Source organism: Cebidichthys violaceus, unplaced genomic scaffold, assembly GCF_023349555.1.
Source record: "Cebidichthys violaceus isolate CVI_PGR_0920_01 unplaced genomic scaffold, fCebVio1.0.p SCAF_5, whole genome shotgun sequence".
NCBI lineage: Eukaryota > Metazoa > Chordata > Actinopteri > Perciformes > Stichaeidae > Cebidichthys > Cebidichthys violaceus.
In genome coordinates, this window is record NW_027176705.1 from 15,946,781 (window position 1) to 15,963,993 (window position 17,213).

Sequence of the window (17,213 nt, forward strand, 5' to 3'; positions counted from 1 at the left end):
TTTACTAGCACACACTAAAAGGCGCGTGGCCGACTCGGCTATGTAAAGAAAGCAAGGATAACAACACACATGGAGGGACAGAGACGTCATTCTCTGCTCACGTTGACTTTACTCCACTGTATATTTACATAGGAAATATGTATTTGCTGCTGTATTAATGCACTGAATACCTAATGGATGCATCGGGCACAGACACGATTTGTGAAATGAGTCATGGTAGAAATGACTTGAATATCTCCAAAGGTGGGCTGTTTTCAGGAGGAACAGCTGACTGGCTCTCCATCCTGTGGTGTGGTGTCTGTGCTTTCAATCCACCTGATGCCTCCGCCTCCTCGGTGCGCTCTCGTCTCCTCCTTCAGCTTCAGCAGCAGCAGCTCCTGCAGCGTCCGCATCTCCTCTGGAAACACTTTCACCGCCAATATTATCCTTCCTTTTGAACTCAAACCTCCTCTCAGCCGTCATCTGGAGGACACGTAGCGAAACATTGTGATCGCAGCTTTGATCAAGTCTTCTTTTTTGTGTGGGTGCATCACATGGTCTGCGCGTCCCATTCATGATTTCCGGATCGCGCGGATACAAGCTGCAGGTAGGAACAAAAAAAAACAAAAAACAGTGATGATTTACTTGCGCCGGATGCGTAAAAGAAGCACGTCGTTGGAATATGATGCGCAATGAGCAACATTTCCCGTTTTAATTTGTCCTCGTGGCTGCGTCATTGCGTCATGTGTTGTGAGGTTTTTATTTCGAAGCATAATGTTGCACATTTGTTGATCATCGGTCAATTGTGAACAAGCTCACATGGGTCAGAGGTGACCCAACTAAGACAGAACATTCTCTCTGAAGTGAACCCTGCTGCTGTGATGTGAGACGGGATAAAGTGTTTCTAGGAATTTAGGAAACTTTTAATAAACTAAAGAGTGAAACCCAGTTCTCCCGTTTAGACAACCACTGACTGCTGATGACCTGTTACTTTTTAGGTCTCATGGCAGCAGTCGCATGCCACCAGCCAGATGTGACCCAGCTTTGGGAAAACTGATTGATGTGACCCCCAGGACCTTCCTTGTTGGACATTATGGGATGCGGCACCTCCGTTGCTACGGAGACACAAGGGAAAATATTGGAGACCGGTAAGGATGCTTTGCAGGTATAGCTGCCATTATGGTTCAGGACTGACACATATTTTCCTTCCCCGTCAGCAGGAACATTTGATATTTATGTGTGTTGTCTGGGGAAAGGTGTGAAAAAAACACATTGGCATCACATTAGAGCAGACGTGTTGGTACACATGGCCTGTGGACAGACCAGCTGAGCACAAATATTCCATACCTGTCGGATACTAATTGGAGTGCAAGCTTAGAAATAACTTGGATGAGGCTTTTATGATAATTGATGGAAGGGGATGAAGTAACTTGTTTGTGTCCTTCCAGACTTTCAGTTGCTTTTGTTTTTAGATTGTACAAATCACATTTAAAGCCCACATGCAGTCTGACATACACACAGTACAAATCCTCAGTCCAGATCGAAAACAAACAAAATAGTCGATTAATCGAATGTCAGAAAACTGTTTTGTTAGTTGATTTATCATTTCAGTCAATTTCTCTTTTAGCAAAAATGCTAAAATAGTTTGCAGCTTCTCAAATGTAGCAATCGATGATGAAAATAGTCTTTAATTGCTGTACTTTTTGTGTGTTGTTGGCTTGTTGATCCCGTCTGTGAAGCGTTATGTAACATTATTTCATTTGTGCTCTTTAAACAGTGTATTATTAGCAGTCGTCATGGCAGTAGTGTTATGGTTCAGTTTTACGCATCTCAATGTCACATTATGCAGAATGAATCTGATGGTAATTAATTTTTTGTGGTAGTAAATTTTCCTCAGACTTGTTGCGCGCACACACACACACACACACACACACACACACACACACACACACACACACACACACACACACACACACACACACCAGATGTTTGACAGATGGTGCTTTTTTTTCTTCACAGTCTGCTTTCTCTCTTTAATGAATGCTGTTTCTCTTGAAAGCTCTTTTAATTTGCGTAGCTTTTCCAGTCCCACTGTTGCTCATGACCTCCCCTGTGTCTCGTTATCGCTCTCACTGTGTGTGTGTGTGTGTGTGTGTGTGTGTGTGTGTGTGTGTGTGTGTTGTTTTGTGCATGATTTTAGTCAATTAGCAGTTTCTTTTGCTGAATTGTAGTTTTTTCTTCTCACAGATGACACAGTTAAGAGTCCCAGCCCGGCTCTAAGTAAGACCCTGCTCATCTCCAAAGATCAGTCATACGTGACGTGTACATGCATGTGTGTGTGTGTGTGTGTGTGTGTGTGTGTGTGTGTGTGTGTGTGTGTGTGTGTGCGTGTGTGTGTGTGTGTGTGCGTGTATATCTGTGAGCATTTTTACATTTACCTCATGATGTTTGTCACTTTGTACTGTAATTAAAATGCTGCACTCCATAAGAAGTCACTTGTCACATTCATGTCCGGTATGTAGACTCCAGATGTTTAAACATGTTTCCCCTCTGAATGACATGTGACCGTTGGTGTTTTTGTCGTAGCTATGAAAGCAGCTGTTTTGATCCAGCGATGGTACCGGCGCTACATGGCCCGTCTGGAGATGAGGCGCAGGTACACCTGGAACATCTTTCAGTCCATTGAATATGCTGGGGAACAGGACCAGCTACAGGTGACTCTCAGAGAAGGCATTCCCTCCTGCTTAAAAACTCAAGAACACATGTACGCTCATTTTCAGAAGCCCCAGAAAGCTTAAACATGTTCGGTTTTTTCCTCTTTCTTCAGCTTTCCAGTTTCTTCAGTTTCATGCTCGACAACTTCACTCAGCTGAATGGAAATGGACCAGGTCAGGAGCCAAAACACTCTTTTAACCGCAGAATATTTCAACGAAAGTATCGAAATGCCTGACTTCATCCTTGTTATTTGGTAATATTGTAGATAAAGTTGATTTTATTTTGTAGTAAAACAACATTTACTAACAGGGTTCATTTGGATATGAAGGCATATACGTTATTATTTTGCACTGTGCATATAAAGAGGGCTGTCTGTGTCTCGGATATACTGAAGCTTATATGTGTGAGCTTGTGCCGTTTCACCTTTTTATTCAGGTCAATACAAATAGTGAGAGATGAAATTTGAATATTACAGTATTAGTTTTATTAGTCATGCTTCTGTATTTTGGTCTACATTAGAGAACCCATTGCGTATACCCTGTTGCTAAGCAACCACTGTGAGTGTGGAGGCCAATGTGTTGGTGTGTTGCACTGACACAGCTGTGGCTTAAGTATGTATTGACCATCTCATCCAGCTAAAAGGCCCGATGATCCGTTGACAAGTTCATCCTTATGTCATCCCTTATTACCCAACATCCACACTTCATCCTCTATGTGGGTTTTATGTTGAGTCGACATAAGTGATGCAAAGAGGCCAGACTCTTGCTCTCTGTAGTTATTATGTACTGCATCCATGTCTGTGTGTGTGTGTGTGTGTGTGTGTGTGTGTGTGTGTGGCAGAATAGAGGACATTTAAAGACACAAAGGGGGAAATAGACAAAAGAGAAATAGGCCTGGAGGTAGATGCCGGCTCATGCCTTGTTTGTGTGCATAAATTAGAGGTTTATTAACATATTGGAGTGGTCTTTTAATACAGCATTGAGGTCACACAGAGTGGATGTGGTGTTGTGTCATGCTGTTTAGTACAGGGAACTCCACATTATTATCTCTATATATAAAGATTTTACTTCATAAGAGACACATTTTGATTGCTGTTCAGCAGTGGTGGTGGGGGAAATACTCAGATTTTTTACTCCTGCATTCAAAATTGTATTGAAATAAAAGTACCAAAAATTAAAGTACTCAGTACGCAGAATGGCCTATTTCAGAATAAAGTATATTATATTATTGAATTATGGTTATTGATACATTAATGTGTACTTCATTGGCGCTTACCTTAATTACTTTATATACTGCTGGGTAACTTGAGATTTTCTCTCTAGCGATCAATGAAGTTGTATCTAAACCTATAACAATTCATAAAAATGTATTTGTGAATAATCTTTTGTATAATTAATCTAAATCCGCAGAGTAACTGAAGTTATCAAATAAATGTAATCGAGTAAAGATTTCCTTCTGAAATGTTGCTGAGCAGTTTTAAAGAGTTGACAACGTTTTTTCATGGCAACATTGGATGGAATCTGTTTTTGGTTAAACCAGCAAACTGTCTATAGCCTATTTGTATTATTCAGCATTTTCTACAATTATCCAACCTTTAGAGCAGAAAGGATGCTGTACACAATTCATGCATTGTGTGTTTGTGGACCTCTATCTTTGATTTCAGTCAAGTTCCAAAGACATCAGTGAGAATGAGCTCAGTACTGTACATTCACAGCTGCTCCCTCTGTGTCCTCCAGACTTGATCTCCCAGTTGCTGGACCCGGTGGTGGACCCCTGGTTAGACAGAGAGATCTGTTACAACTTGATCCCCGTTCCAGAGTCGTACACGGGACCCCGACTCTCGTTTCCTCTCTCCGTCTCTGATACGAATGCTCTCCTCAGTGCATTTAAGGAGCAACAGGTACAGTAATAAGGCTATTTCTCTCTCTTGCTCTGGATAGATGTTTTGGCTCTTTTAGGGTCCTCATTGCTCTTCTTCCTTGCAGACCCTACATGCCAGATATGTTCTGCAGCTGCTGTACGAGACCAAAAAGCTCCTCAAACAGATGCCCAACATCATCCACTTGTCGACATCCTACACCAATGAGATCACTATATGTGGTGGGTGACGGTGACCTCAGTTTCTTGTTCATTCAAGATTCAAAGTTATTGTCAAAATGTTTCAGTCTCGTCGTTTCGATTCCGCGATGCCGCTGCTTGTGCACCCGCCACACAGCGCGGCTCAGTGGGCTGCTGAATACATGAATAACCATAATACCAGTTAAATGATTGCTGATGTCTGTAAATGTGTTGTGAATACAGTTGACTGTATCTTAATGGCAGCGATCCAAGAATGGAGGTCTTGTTTATTTGCACACTGATCAGGCACTTGACTCCTCTTCCTCGGCCGCCTCCTCCTGCAGATTCGCATCTCATTAAACTCAAGAATACTTATGACTGAAACAGAAAACACACACCGGTCGGTGGTTGAAGCGTTTTGATTCCTGCGAGGAATATTTCAGACATCCTCTGCAAATCAGGGATCAGTTAAGCCATAAATACGATTCACATTTCTGCATTGCTGTGATTTTCCTTTTTGGTACAGGTGATCTGCACGGGCGGCTTGATGACTTACTTCTCATATTTTATAAGGTACTGTAAAGCTATATTTCTTTTACTGTACAACGCATTTCTTTAGGATCACTCACTACCTATTTTACAGGAAAACATTTCGTTCAGATTCATCTGATTTTATATAGATACAGATTTAAACAAGCAAACACGTGCATGCTTTCAAGAAGTCTTGAAAGCATGCATTCAAGACTTCTCTAAGATCTGATTTGAGCCTTGCTTGACTTCACGACTTGCTGCTGTTCAGAATGGCCTTCCCTCTGCGGAGACGCCGTATGTCTTCAACGGGGACTTTGTGGACCGCGGGAAAAAGTCGATCGAAGTGGTCAGCCTCCTCTTCGCCTACCTGCTGCTTTACCCCGACTACATGCACCTGAACCGAGGAAACCATGAAGACCACATAATGAACCTCAGGTTGGTTCGACGAGAAATTAACAAAAACATTCATCTGTTTAGGTTTGCAACAAACACAAGGGTAGTAAAACTAGGATCCATTGTTGTTTCAGATATGGGTTCACAAAGGAAGTCATGCAGAAATACAAGGTACAGTAACGTCCAGCCACATGACTTTACTCTGCCTTTATTATGTATATGTACAGAACTCAGTTCACACTCTGCAGATTTTAGCATTGGATTAATAAAATGGCGCAGTGGCCAACGGTTGTTTGATTAATTCCTTTGTCACTGTGTGCAGACTCACGGCCGTGAGATCCTCCAGCTGTTTCAGGACGTTTTCAGCCTTCTGCCCGTCGCGACGGTCATCGACGGAAAGATCCTGATCGTCCACGGTGGGATATCAGACCAGACCGACCTGGACTTCCTCAGCTCCATAGAGAGACACAAGGTCAGTGGAAACAAGAAGCCAGCTGTACTCTTTTAACTGCAAAAATCAGCGTCGGGCACTAGAGTTCAGAACAACGTTTAAACATTTTTTTGATGACTTAACAGCCGCCACACATCTAACATGTTGGCTAACAAAAGCCATTGTTCTTATCCGGCAGACAAGGTTCATGCTGAATACTTGAGTGGTTTCAAACAACATGTAGTGATGTACATAACATACCTTTTTATTGTTTATGTGATTTACTTTATTCTTTTAAATGATTGGCCGACAGAAATGATAATTCATCCGTCACACAAATGAAAAATAATCATCTATTTCTTCATTAACAGCAGTCTATTTGGATCGTAAATGAATGCACATGTTCTCATATAGTTATGAAAAGTAATTCTGGCAAATTACTCGAGAAGTAGAGGACATGGGTGCAACAAAATGTATAATAATTTGTGTATCTTTATGGTGAATTCTTACCTTCTCAAGGTACTGTACTAAGGATCTGTTAAGTCCAATCAGTCTTAAAAAGCTTTACAATCTGAACTGCTTCTTATCCTCAGACACTCGACACACGTCGGTTTGATCTTCAGTTTGGAATACCTTTGTCCTCACTTTATTTCTGTCTTCCCTTCGCTGCTCTTCCAGGTGAAATCTGCCCTGAGGTTTCCCAGACGTAGTTTGGAGCAGCTGGACATCGGTCATTCCTGCAAAAGAATGAGATCGACGGCCGGCTCTCGTCCCAGCAGCCACAGCAAGAACCAAAGAACGCCCCATCAGAGGTCTGACAGCAGCCCACAGCCTCTTACAGGTGTTTTTTTTTAAGTGTACAGTGAGACTTCTTGCTTAAAGTGACCGACCCTCTCTTCTGTCCCTTTTATTTCTGTAGAAGGACACGATGCGGGCACGGCAGACAAGACAGCGCAGCCTCCACTTCTTCTTCCTCCTCCTCCTCATCGTCCTCGTCCTCTTCGTTCTGTTCCCCTCGAACTCCATCGTGCCTCTCGCCCCGTCCGTGTCCGTCTTCTCCCAGCATGCCTTACACTATCAATGTCCTCCAAGTGCCTTACCTGGACTCACTGTCCTCCGTTCCCCCTCCTGCACCTCCGCAACACGATCGGGAATGGAGACAGGTCAGAGTGGATCCAGCGCCCCGTAATGTTCTGTGCCTCGTCCAGCACTTTGATCTGCGTTTCCACTCTCCTGCAGGTAGTGGATATATTGTGGAGTGACCCTAAAACCCAAGAAGGCTGCAGTCCGAACATATTCAGAGGAGGAGGCTGCTACTTCGGCCCGGATGTCACCCGCAGACTGCTGCTCCAGCACGGACTCCAGCTGCTAATCAGATCCCATGAGTGCAAACAGGAGGGATATGAGTTCTGTCACAGCGGACAGGTAGACGGGAGGGATTCAGGACGCTAATTCGGATTGTCCAAATAAATGCTTGAGTCTGTAAGGAATGTTTGCGCATGTTTGTCCCACAGGTGATCACCATTTTCTCAGCGTCAAACTATTACGAGGAGGGAAGCAACCGTGGCGCCTACATCAAAGTGGGCCGAGAACTGGTCCCCCGCTTCTACCAGTACCAAGTCAGCCGCACAACACGCAAACTCACCCTGACACAGAGGTACAACAGTCAGCCGTGTTTCTGCTTGTGTAAAAATGAATACCAGCTCTTTACCAGCTGGTTCCAGCGTCCTCCACTGTGAGGATTTTCTGCATGTGTCTGTTTTCATCTTTGGGTTTTGGACTGCTGAGCGGTCAAAACAAGCATTTTTGAATGCAAGCATTTACATAAGAAAGCTCAGCATTGTGTGTGTGTGTGTGTGTGTGTGTGTGTGTGTGTGTGTGTGTGTGTGTGCGCTTGCGTGTGCGTCTGCAGAGTAAGAGTTGCTGAAGGCTCCGCCCTCAAGGCCCTGAAGGAGAAGCTGTTCACCCATCGCTCTGAGCTGCTGTCGAGCCTCCAGCAGTACGACCAGAACAACACCGGTGCGCTCTTCTCGCTCCGTTTGCCTTGCTTATATTTAACTAGGTTGACATGTGTAGCTGTTAGATGCAAGCGTATCTTTTTTTTGTGTGTTTTTTCCAGGGTGTGTGTCAGTCAGTGAATGGGCTCAGGCGTTTGAGTCTGTACTGAGACTGGATCTGCCCTGGAGGACCCTTCGCCCGCACTTAGCCCGTCTGGCACCAGATGGCAGTGTGGATTATCAGTCCTGCTTTGAGAACATGGAGCCAGGGATTCCTCTGACTCAGGTAAGAGACGTGAGGGGTCATCCTCATCAGAGCAACCAAGTACATTTACTCAAATAATCTAATTAAAGGGTATTTTGAATTCCTCATATTTCATTTTTTACCATTTTGGTGATTTTTTTCTAGTTAGGTTTAATCTATTTACTCTGTTGTATCCAGACTGTCCACCTTGTTGAGATACTTCTTACATCTTAAACACAGTTCTGAATTATTAATGCAGGTCTTTCTCTTGTAAAGGGAACTCTTTCCCGAGTGGTACTGGTACTTTTAGGATCATAGTAGGTTACTTGTTCTACAACTGCTGCTATTAAACTCAGCTAAAAAGTTATCTACACTTCTCTTTCTCTCTTTTCTAATTTTAGGTGACTCCAAACTTGGCTGAAACTCTGTTCAGATACAGGACAGACATTGAGATAATATTCAACATTATAGACAAAGACCATTCAGGTAAAAAAAAGAAGTAATTATCAGTAATTCCAAAAGTATTTCTTCCAGTTCAGCACATGGGTTTACTGAATGTGTGTTGACATGTTCAGGTCTGATCTCCATCGAGGAGTTTCGCCACACCTGGCGTCTCTTCAGCGCCCACCTGGGGGTCGACATCGACGACAGAGCCATCGACGACCTGGCCCGAAGCATCGACTTCAACAAGGACGGCAGCATAGACTTCACTGAGTTCCTGGAGGCCTTCAGAGTGGTACACAAACTGGACAACAAGGAACAAGTCAACGGGAAGAAGACTGGAGGGAAGTGTTCGTGAAGGGAAGAATCTGAATGCTACAGTGTGGAAGTCCTGAATGATTAGCATCTTTTACAGGAAAGCGTGGAACAAGTTTAAATGATTTAGTATTAAGTTAGCTGCGATTTCATTAGCAGTGATGTGGTTTAATATGGTGCATTTTCGCTATTCGGTGGATCTAGGGACGGCAATGTTGATTTGTAGGTTGCTTCCATCCACCACTTTGGTTGAAAACTAAAACCACTGGATGGGTTGCCATAAGAGAATGATGCTCCCCAGAGGATACAGCCTTAAGACTTTGGTGAGCTTCTCATCTTTCATCTGGCACCACCAGCAGGCAAAAGATTTCAAATATCTTGGCATCCGTTTTTTGGTGCAGACATTCATGGTTCCCAGATGATAGATCCTAAAGACTTTGGTGATTCAATGTTTTTTCATCTAGTGCCACAAAGAGGTTGACATTTTTGAGCATGTCGCGGCTGACAATGGCTTGACAAGTGTCGATGGATTGTCATGAAATCTGGCAGAATCGTTATTGTGTACAACAGACACAGCAGGAGTACCAGCGTTGATGCCACACACTGTAGCATTACATGTATTGACGACTGAAGGCTTCAGAAAACAGAGACACACTGCAGCTAATGTTAGAGTTTCAGCTAGTGTGTGTTCAGCTGTTTACCAAAAAGGAATAAAATGGCTTTTTGTTAAACTAATAGTTGAATTTTGTCTATGTTTTAAGACTGTGTGTGTGTGTGTGTGTGTGTGTGTGTGTGTGTGTTCATTCATTCTCTACTTCACTCTGGCATTCTGCCCACTATAATTACCTAAACGTTGAGAGCAGTAAAACAGGCCCAGGCACCCTGTCAGCCTGAGTAAATGATGGGTTCAGATTTTACTGAACACACACACACACACACACACACACACACACACACACACACACCGGTTCCAAGAGACAAAAGTGAAGGGTGAGAGACAAATGCAGGGGTGTGGGAGCTAATCCTTTTTTTAAGTGAATTTGAACATTTTAGTGCTAGCATTCATGGATCTTGCCCTCTTTTCTTGTCAAACTGCTGACGTCTGAGTGTTTGTAAGTAAAGCAGGTATAAACAGCATCCCTCTTACCTCTCCTTCCCATATGCCCATCCCATAGTAATCCCAGACCACATCTCCCCTCCCTTCTCCTCAATCTTCAGCTCCTCATATACTTCCCACTTTCACTCTCCAAGTGCTTCTCCTTAGCCTCCCATCCCAAGTGCGAGATCAGATGGGGCTCGTGGCGGCGCTGGTCGCTCTGCTCTGCATCTATGCTCCTCCAGGTACTTTCTTCAAGTTGATTTTCATACTTGTGCTGCTGTTGTTGTGAGTGAGCAAGTGTTTTTCCAACAACCACTGGCATTCACTGTGAAACTGTCCTGCAGCGAGCGGAGATGAGGGATGCAGCGGTTTTAGACACCTGGAGAACGGGCAGACATTTTTCCGTTATGGTGGACTGCTGGTGATCTTCCGCTGTCGCCCTGGCTACAAGCTCCATGGATACAAGACCAACAGCTGTGTGTCCGGACACTGGTCCCGGGACACCCCAGTCTGTGTCGGTGAGAAGCTTCATTCATGAGCATGTACTGTAAACCTTCTTATTTTACTATGTGCATTTAGAGGATAAGTGTTAACTCATTTGCCTCAACTTTTTGTCTCAAGCTTTCTTTTTTGCTTCTATTGCAGTGTAGGGTAGAGAGCTGAGAGGAGACTGGTCAGGATCACATTTTGAATCACTTTTAATGATATTCTTCTGCTCTTTCAGGCTCCGGCTGCTCCAACCCGGGGACACTCATCCACGGGACGAGCAGCATGAATGGGGACAGCTCCTGGGCAGAGTTCAGCTGCAATAGTGGCTTTCAACTGCATGGGCCGTCAATGTTATACTGTAAGGGCCCCACCTGGAATAGCACGAAGCCTATATGCAAAGGTGAGCTTAAAAAAAACTCTCAACTATTAAAGCAACATTTTGGAAAATGTGCTTATTTGCTTTCTTGCCGAAAGTAAGATTAGCAGATTGATACCACTCTCCTTGTGTGTATTCATGTCTTACTATTCCTTTATATGTGTGTCTTTGTATTACATTGCGTTAATATGTCCAAATAGCAGTAGAACGTTTCTTGCAGCACTGTACCTGTAAGTAACTGTAAAGTATGCATAGTCATGTTTGAAAGTTGCTGTACAGACTTCCCTTGCCTCCTTAACCCTTAACCATTTTCTCTTTTCTCCTTGTCAGAGTCCGACATGATGCGCTCAGTTTCAGGTGTCAATGTGCACGCGCCAAACTTACGTCAGAGCCTCCAGGCTGCCGTAGTTCCGAAGACCCAGCAACAATCCCACTACGACGCCCTCGCTAATACCGCTTCCAAAGCAGAACAGAATGTTCAGTTTCCTAATTTTAAAGTCAAAGATGGAATCCAGACAACTCATCATGAGGTTCACCTTCAGGAGGTAAATGAAGATCAACAAGGACAGGAAACAGGAAGTGAGGGGCATGGCTCGCTGGCAGAGGCTTCACAGGAGGAAGCAAAAAAGGTGGACGGAGTCGACTCTAAATCACATCTGTCTGCTACTGTCTCGTCTACCTTATCATTATTGTCAAGAACAGAGCAATCAACGTCTTCACCGCCGTCATTTTCAACAGCCCAAACACCGGCTATCGCCGCTGTCACCAACACTGTGACGTTTGCACCAACTTCCCCACTCCGCCTCACAAGATCTGCTCTTCCTGTGCCCGGCAGTGACAGAGCGCTAAAGTTTGGAGGAACCGTCACATCCCGGGCTGATGTGACTCCCTCTGAAGCAGCAACAGGCTCTTCACAAACTGCAGATGAAGACCAACGGGCTGAAACCGGTTTCCTGTATCCTCCCCGGCCTGGGCCTGTAGAGAAAGCATACACTTTATCTACTTCTGTTTATTTCACTTCTACCAGTTCTTCCTCCACTTCGTCACCTGCTTCCTCCCTATCAGCACCCATTCCCTTCTTGTCGGCCTATACTTCCTCAAGTCCCAGCTTCGCCCAGGCCAATGAGAAAACACATCTGCCTAACGTTCCTTCATACAACTCCACCACCACTGAGCCAAGATCTCACCAGACCGAATACCACAGCGCCACCTCCAACCTGCTTCTGCCGACTCTGAGACTCGGCAGACGACCCGTGTGCACAGACCCGCCTGTGCCCGCTCATGGGACCTTCTACTTCCGTAATGTGGAGAACCCAGGCCCCAGAGAGTACAGGCACTACATACAGTATGGCTGCTACCCCGGTTACACACTGGCTCATGGAGACATGCACAGCTACTGCCAGCAGGGGGACACCTGGAGCGGAATCCCACCGGTGTGTCTGGGTAGGTGTTTAGTTGATAGTTGTTTATTGTTGAGACAAGTCTTAAAAGGAAAATCTAAAGATGAATATTCACCATAAAATAGTTGACGGCCCATCAGTGATATGTGTGTAAAAATCATCCCTCAAAAACCAGTACTATGTCAGCACTCCAAGGATGAAATAGTTTGTTACAGTCCATATGCAGTTTGCATGTAAAGAAAGATTATTATTATAATACACGGTATATATACAGTGTGTTTGTGAATGGCAACTCATTCTCTGACTTACAGTAGTATGGCTATTCACACTCCCGGTGGTCATTCATGCTGCACCTATTTGACTTTGATGACACAGGTTAATAGTTTTGTTCCTTTATTGAAAGTCTTTATATTATTTTTCTGAAATGAGGGCAGCGTTGTCGAGCCCCTGTCCTGGGTCCTGTATTGAGTCTAGGGCTGCGACTAACCACCACGTTGTGAATTGCAGAATAATTTCTCAATAAATCAGGTAATTGTTTTTGTCATATAAAATGTAAATACAAATTGAAAGTTGCCTTTAACAATTGCTGGTAGGAGGCGATATTCAGTTTGGTGTCACATAAGACAAAGAAAAGGCAGACAATCCTTACATTTGAGAATCTGGAACTGGGTAGTGTTTTGCATCTATGCTTGAAAATTACTTCATTAATTCAATTATTATCAAAATAGTTGCAGATTTTGTTTTCTGTAGATAAATTAAACGACCAATAGGACTGACATCGCCTGTGTTTCAATCAAGCTGCTTCATGTCGGTTACATGTTCTCTCTCTCTTCTCATACAAATGCTCAAATGGATTTCTGTCATTGTAACTCCCTGTATTGATGCATCCTCACTGTTTGTCTCCAGAGTTGACACCTTGTTCGGTTAACCACGGAGGCTGCTCCCAGCTGTGCTCTCACTCCGAACATTACAACCAGAGTACCAACCAGACCCAGACCAGAACTCAGTGCCACTGCAGAGCTGGATTCACTCTGCTGGATGATGGGCGAACTTGTCAAGGTGAACATATTAATGTTTTTTTTTGGGGGGGGGGGGTTTCTTGTAACATTCCTGCTGTAGATGCCCTGGGGCTCTTCCTAATAACAACACAGTGTGCTCTGAGGCGTGTTACGGCACAACAGGGCACCGCCTCATGTTTTATGTTGTTTTTGATGTTTCATGGCGCACAGACAAGTATACGAGTGAGCTGTGAAATTTATGGCAGCACGGTGACCTTGTAGCACTTATAGGGCTGACATTTACTTTATATATCGTCTCAGGTATACCTGTCATTTGTGAGGGCCACCAGCTGAGGGGGTTGATAATATTTTTTCAACAGTGCAATAATCAGTGGGCACTATAAGACAGATAGACCTGCCCAGATGTCTTGGTTTGACTAATTATAGTTTAGTTTCAGCCGGAAAATTCCAGCGCAATGATAAAAGGCTCATGATCATTCCTGTCTGACAGTTCAAGAGAAATGAGCTTTAAATGAGGTCCTTATTTCAAAAGATGACCTTTTGTCCACATGGGCCTCTATATATAGAGATGTTGAACCATTAACAGAAAAGCAGTGGTGGAGACTAACTAAGCACATGCAGTCAAATGCTGTACACAAGTATTTCACTAGGGAGAAAGTAAGGGGAAACGGTGCTTTCCTAGATGGCAGGAAAACAAGAACTAGAGCTGATAAGTTCGCGGAGTCCTTTCTGCACATCCTTGTTTCCTGTCTCTGCAGAACAGGAAGTCAGAAAACATCTGCGTTATGGTTTGCTCATTATAGGTCCAAACAGCAAAACATGGTGACACATCAATGAGGTTTCAGAGGCGGGGGAGATGACCAGCTTTCATCTGCCTCTCTGTTCTTTCATCTCAGTGCTGCCTGGACTGTGTGTGTGTGTGTGTGTGTGTGTGTGTGTGTGTGTGTGTGTGTGTGTGTGTGTGTGTGTGTGTGTGTGTGTGTGTGTGTTTGGTCAGGTCGCCTCTAAGCAAGAATGTGTGCTTTATTAAGCCTGTGTTCATTAAAAACCAGTGCATGATATGTGTTCTTTACCCATGTAATAATGTTTGTCTGCATGTGTGTAGATTTAGACGAGTGTGGGGAGGGGCAGCACCCGTGTCAGCAGAAGTGCGTCAACACATTTGGTTCCTTTAAGTGCAGCTGTGATGCTGGTTATCAGCCAGCTCATGACCAGAACTCCTGCACAGGTGCGTGCGTGCGTGTGTGTATTTATTTGCGTCTGTTCATGGTGTTCACATCTATGAAAAAAGTGTTTCTCCATCACTCTCCATCTTCCCAGATGTGGATGAGTGTCTGCTGCCTGCAGCTGTAACAGGCTGTGTGTTTGGCTGTGTCAACACTCCCGGGAGGTTCCACTGCCAGTGTCCTGCAGGCTACAGCCTTCAGACCGGAGACAGCCACTGCAGAGGTCAGGGGACACTCACTAAACATTACTGTGGGAAACCATGCCTTGGTCTTCATAGCCATGCTAGTAGCTCTATGGATGGCGATGTCTGCCGGTCCACCACTGTGATCCAGACTGAAATGTCTCATCTGCCACATGGATTCCCAGATGGTGAATGCTAATGGTGCGATGCCCTGACTTTTAATTCTTGATCGGACGATGGCACTCGATTCAATTTAGTTTCTTATCAAATACCTGTACAACCAACTATATTCCCTTCATTCTCAGTTAGTAAATATTATGACCATATTTAGTAATGCTGCACAGAACTAAAAGTGTGCTATCATTTGCTAATTAGTATGTAATATACCTGTTTTATATAAGCATGTTAGCATTGTAACGCTAGTAAAAGCACTGCTATGTCCTGTCCAACCTCAGCAGGCAGTTGGCTGACATGGGAGGGTCATCAGCTTGATAAAGTTACATTACAGTCATTTAGCAGACGCTTTTATCCAAAGCGACTGACAATTCACTATCTATCTATATACCGTAGGCATATCTATATACCGTAGCAATTTTTGGGGTTAAGTGTCTTGCTCAAGGACACATTGACATGAGACTAGTTGAGCAGGAGCTGGGGATCGAACCTCTGATTGAAAGACAGCCCTGCTCTCCACTTAGCCACGTTCACCTACCTCTCCATGTGCTCACAGTCTCCTTTACTACACCCTGCATCACCTTTTAGTTTTGCACCCTCAACAGCTCCACAGCATCTACACGCTACATTGTTGGTTTGAGGTTTAACCTCTAGTTAAATGAATCATTATATTTGGACTCACTTTTTGTCACACTTCCCTGAGGCAGTTTGAGACACAGAGGTTTTAGCAAGGCATTAAACTGGGCATAGAAGATGTCCCAGGGGCGGATGCAACAATTCAGGTTTATTTTATCAGACTTACTATTAGACATTTTACTTACCCGTTAGAAAAGTGGTCAGCACTTGAACGGTGCAAAATCTACTTCAAAGGGAAGTTACTAAAAAAGCAGCACCAGCCATTGCCAGCACAAAAAAAATTATGTTTTCCGTCAGTACAACTTTGTCCCTTATCCCTTTTAGTTTTGACAATAAAATAAAATGGAAAAGATTGGTTGTCACCTTCTCCTAAAAGTATTTTTCTTATTCAGATATCGATGAGTGTGCTGTAAATCAGGGGCTCGGAGCATGTGCGGAGCTGTGCCACAACTCACCAGGATCCTACCGATGCTCCTGCTCGTACGGTTACGTCTTAGCCGGAAACGGGCACAGCTGCATCGCAGAGTGTCCATCTGGGTACAGGAAGCAACCCAAAGCAACAACACCTGAGAATGCAACTGCACAAGCTCTTCGGGAGGAGTGTGTAGGTAGGAGATAACAACATAAAAGCTGAGTATGTCTCTAAATTTCTCCAAAGAAATTATCTGTAGATTTCTGCGTGTCCACACAGATATAAATGAGTGCCAGGAGGAAACGTGTGAGTGGCAGTGCGTCAACCTCCCAGGCTCTCACCGCTGCATCTGCCCCAGAGGATACACACTGCACAGAGATGGCCGACGCTGCAAAGGTCAGTGGGGTCATGAAAATGAGAAAGTTTGTGTGTGAATATGTTCACTGCACATGCTCCCCTTCGTTTCTCTCGCTCTCCTCCAGACATCAATGAGTGCAGCCGGAGGAATGGAGGGTGTTCCCACCTGTGTCTGAACCAAAAAGGTGGCTATAAATGTGCCTGCCCAGCCTCCCATCGGCTCTCCCCCTACAGCTGGAAGAAATGTTTACCAAGGACAACAGCGGGCTCTGCTGGCTGAGGTGTGTGTGACGTGTGCAAAGACACAAGAAATGACACAAAAAAAAGCGAGTATCACAAGTGTGCATCATCATCAGACTGTGATCTCTACAAACCAAAGAACCATTGGACCCATGAAACTGGCTAACGACACATAATAAGAACTTAAATGGTTACATAATAAACATATGAGCTATCTGTCAAACTTGTTCGATGAATTTCAGCTATTTCGTTCTTAAGAATCAGCTATTTCAACAGTATTTTCCCGATTGATTCAGAAATAAATTCCTTAATAATTGACCCATTTGAATTGTTGTATTTCAAATTGTTATGTTGTGTATATATATATATATTGTGAATGAATAAACAAATAAGTGTATTAATCACCGTTTTTAGTCATTGACATACTTGGTGTGAATGCTTGAAGCCTTTTTTGATTCTTAACTCCCATCCTACATTTTTCAATGTAGAAAATTAATTCA

General features: G+C 43.9%; 2 protein-coding genes across 2 annotated transcripts; both read left to right on the top strand.

The window, feature by feature from the left end:
- The first annotated feature begins 412 nt into the window (after positions 1-412).
- ppef1 (protein phosphatase, EF-hand calcium binding domain 1) lies at positions 413-9,838 on the top strand. Its single transcript, XM_068730557.1, has 19 exons — positions 413-586; positions 978-1,127; positions 2,227-2,259; positions 2,566-2,693; positions 2,807-2,867; positions 4,431-4,594; positions 4,680-4,794; positions 5,279-5,325; positions 5,552-5,718; positions 5,811-5,847; positions 5,999-6,148; positions 6,785-6,918; positions 7,026-7,269; positions 7,346-7,531; positions 7,621-7,763; positions 8,019-8,125; positions 8,226-8,389; positions 8,749-8,833; positions 8,923-9,838. The coding sequence occupies exons 2-19, from the start codon at positions 1,073-1,075 to the stop codon at positions 9,144-9,146; spliced, it is 2,244 nt and encodes a 747-aa protein (XP_068586658.1). The 5' UTR covers positions 413-586; positions 978-1,072; the 3' UTR covers positions 9,147-9,838.
- A 2,038-nt stretch (positions 9,839-11,876) lies between these two features.
- On the top strand, positions 11,877-17,026 carry si:dkey-163f14.6 (fibulin-1). The gene is made up of 7 exons (XM_068730830.1): positions 11,877-12,510; positions 13,374-13,526; positions 14,592-14,714; positions 14,807-14,935; positions 16,097-16,312; positions 16,396-16,512; positions 16,599-17,026. Exons 1-7 carry the CDS (start codon positions 12,453-12,455, stop codon positions 16,751-16,753), a joined length of 951 nt encoding a protein of 316 aa, XP_068586931.1. The 5' UTR covers positions 11,877-12,452; the 3' UTR covers positions 16,754-17,026.
- Positions 17,027-17,213: the final 187 nt, after the last annotated feature.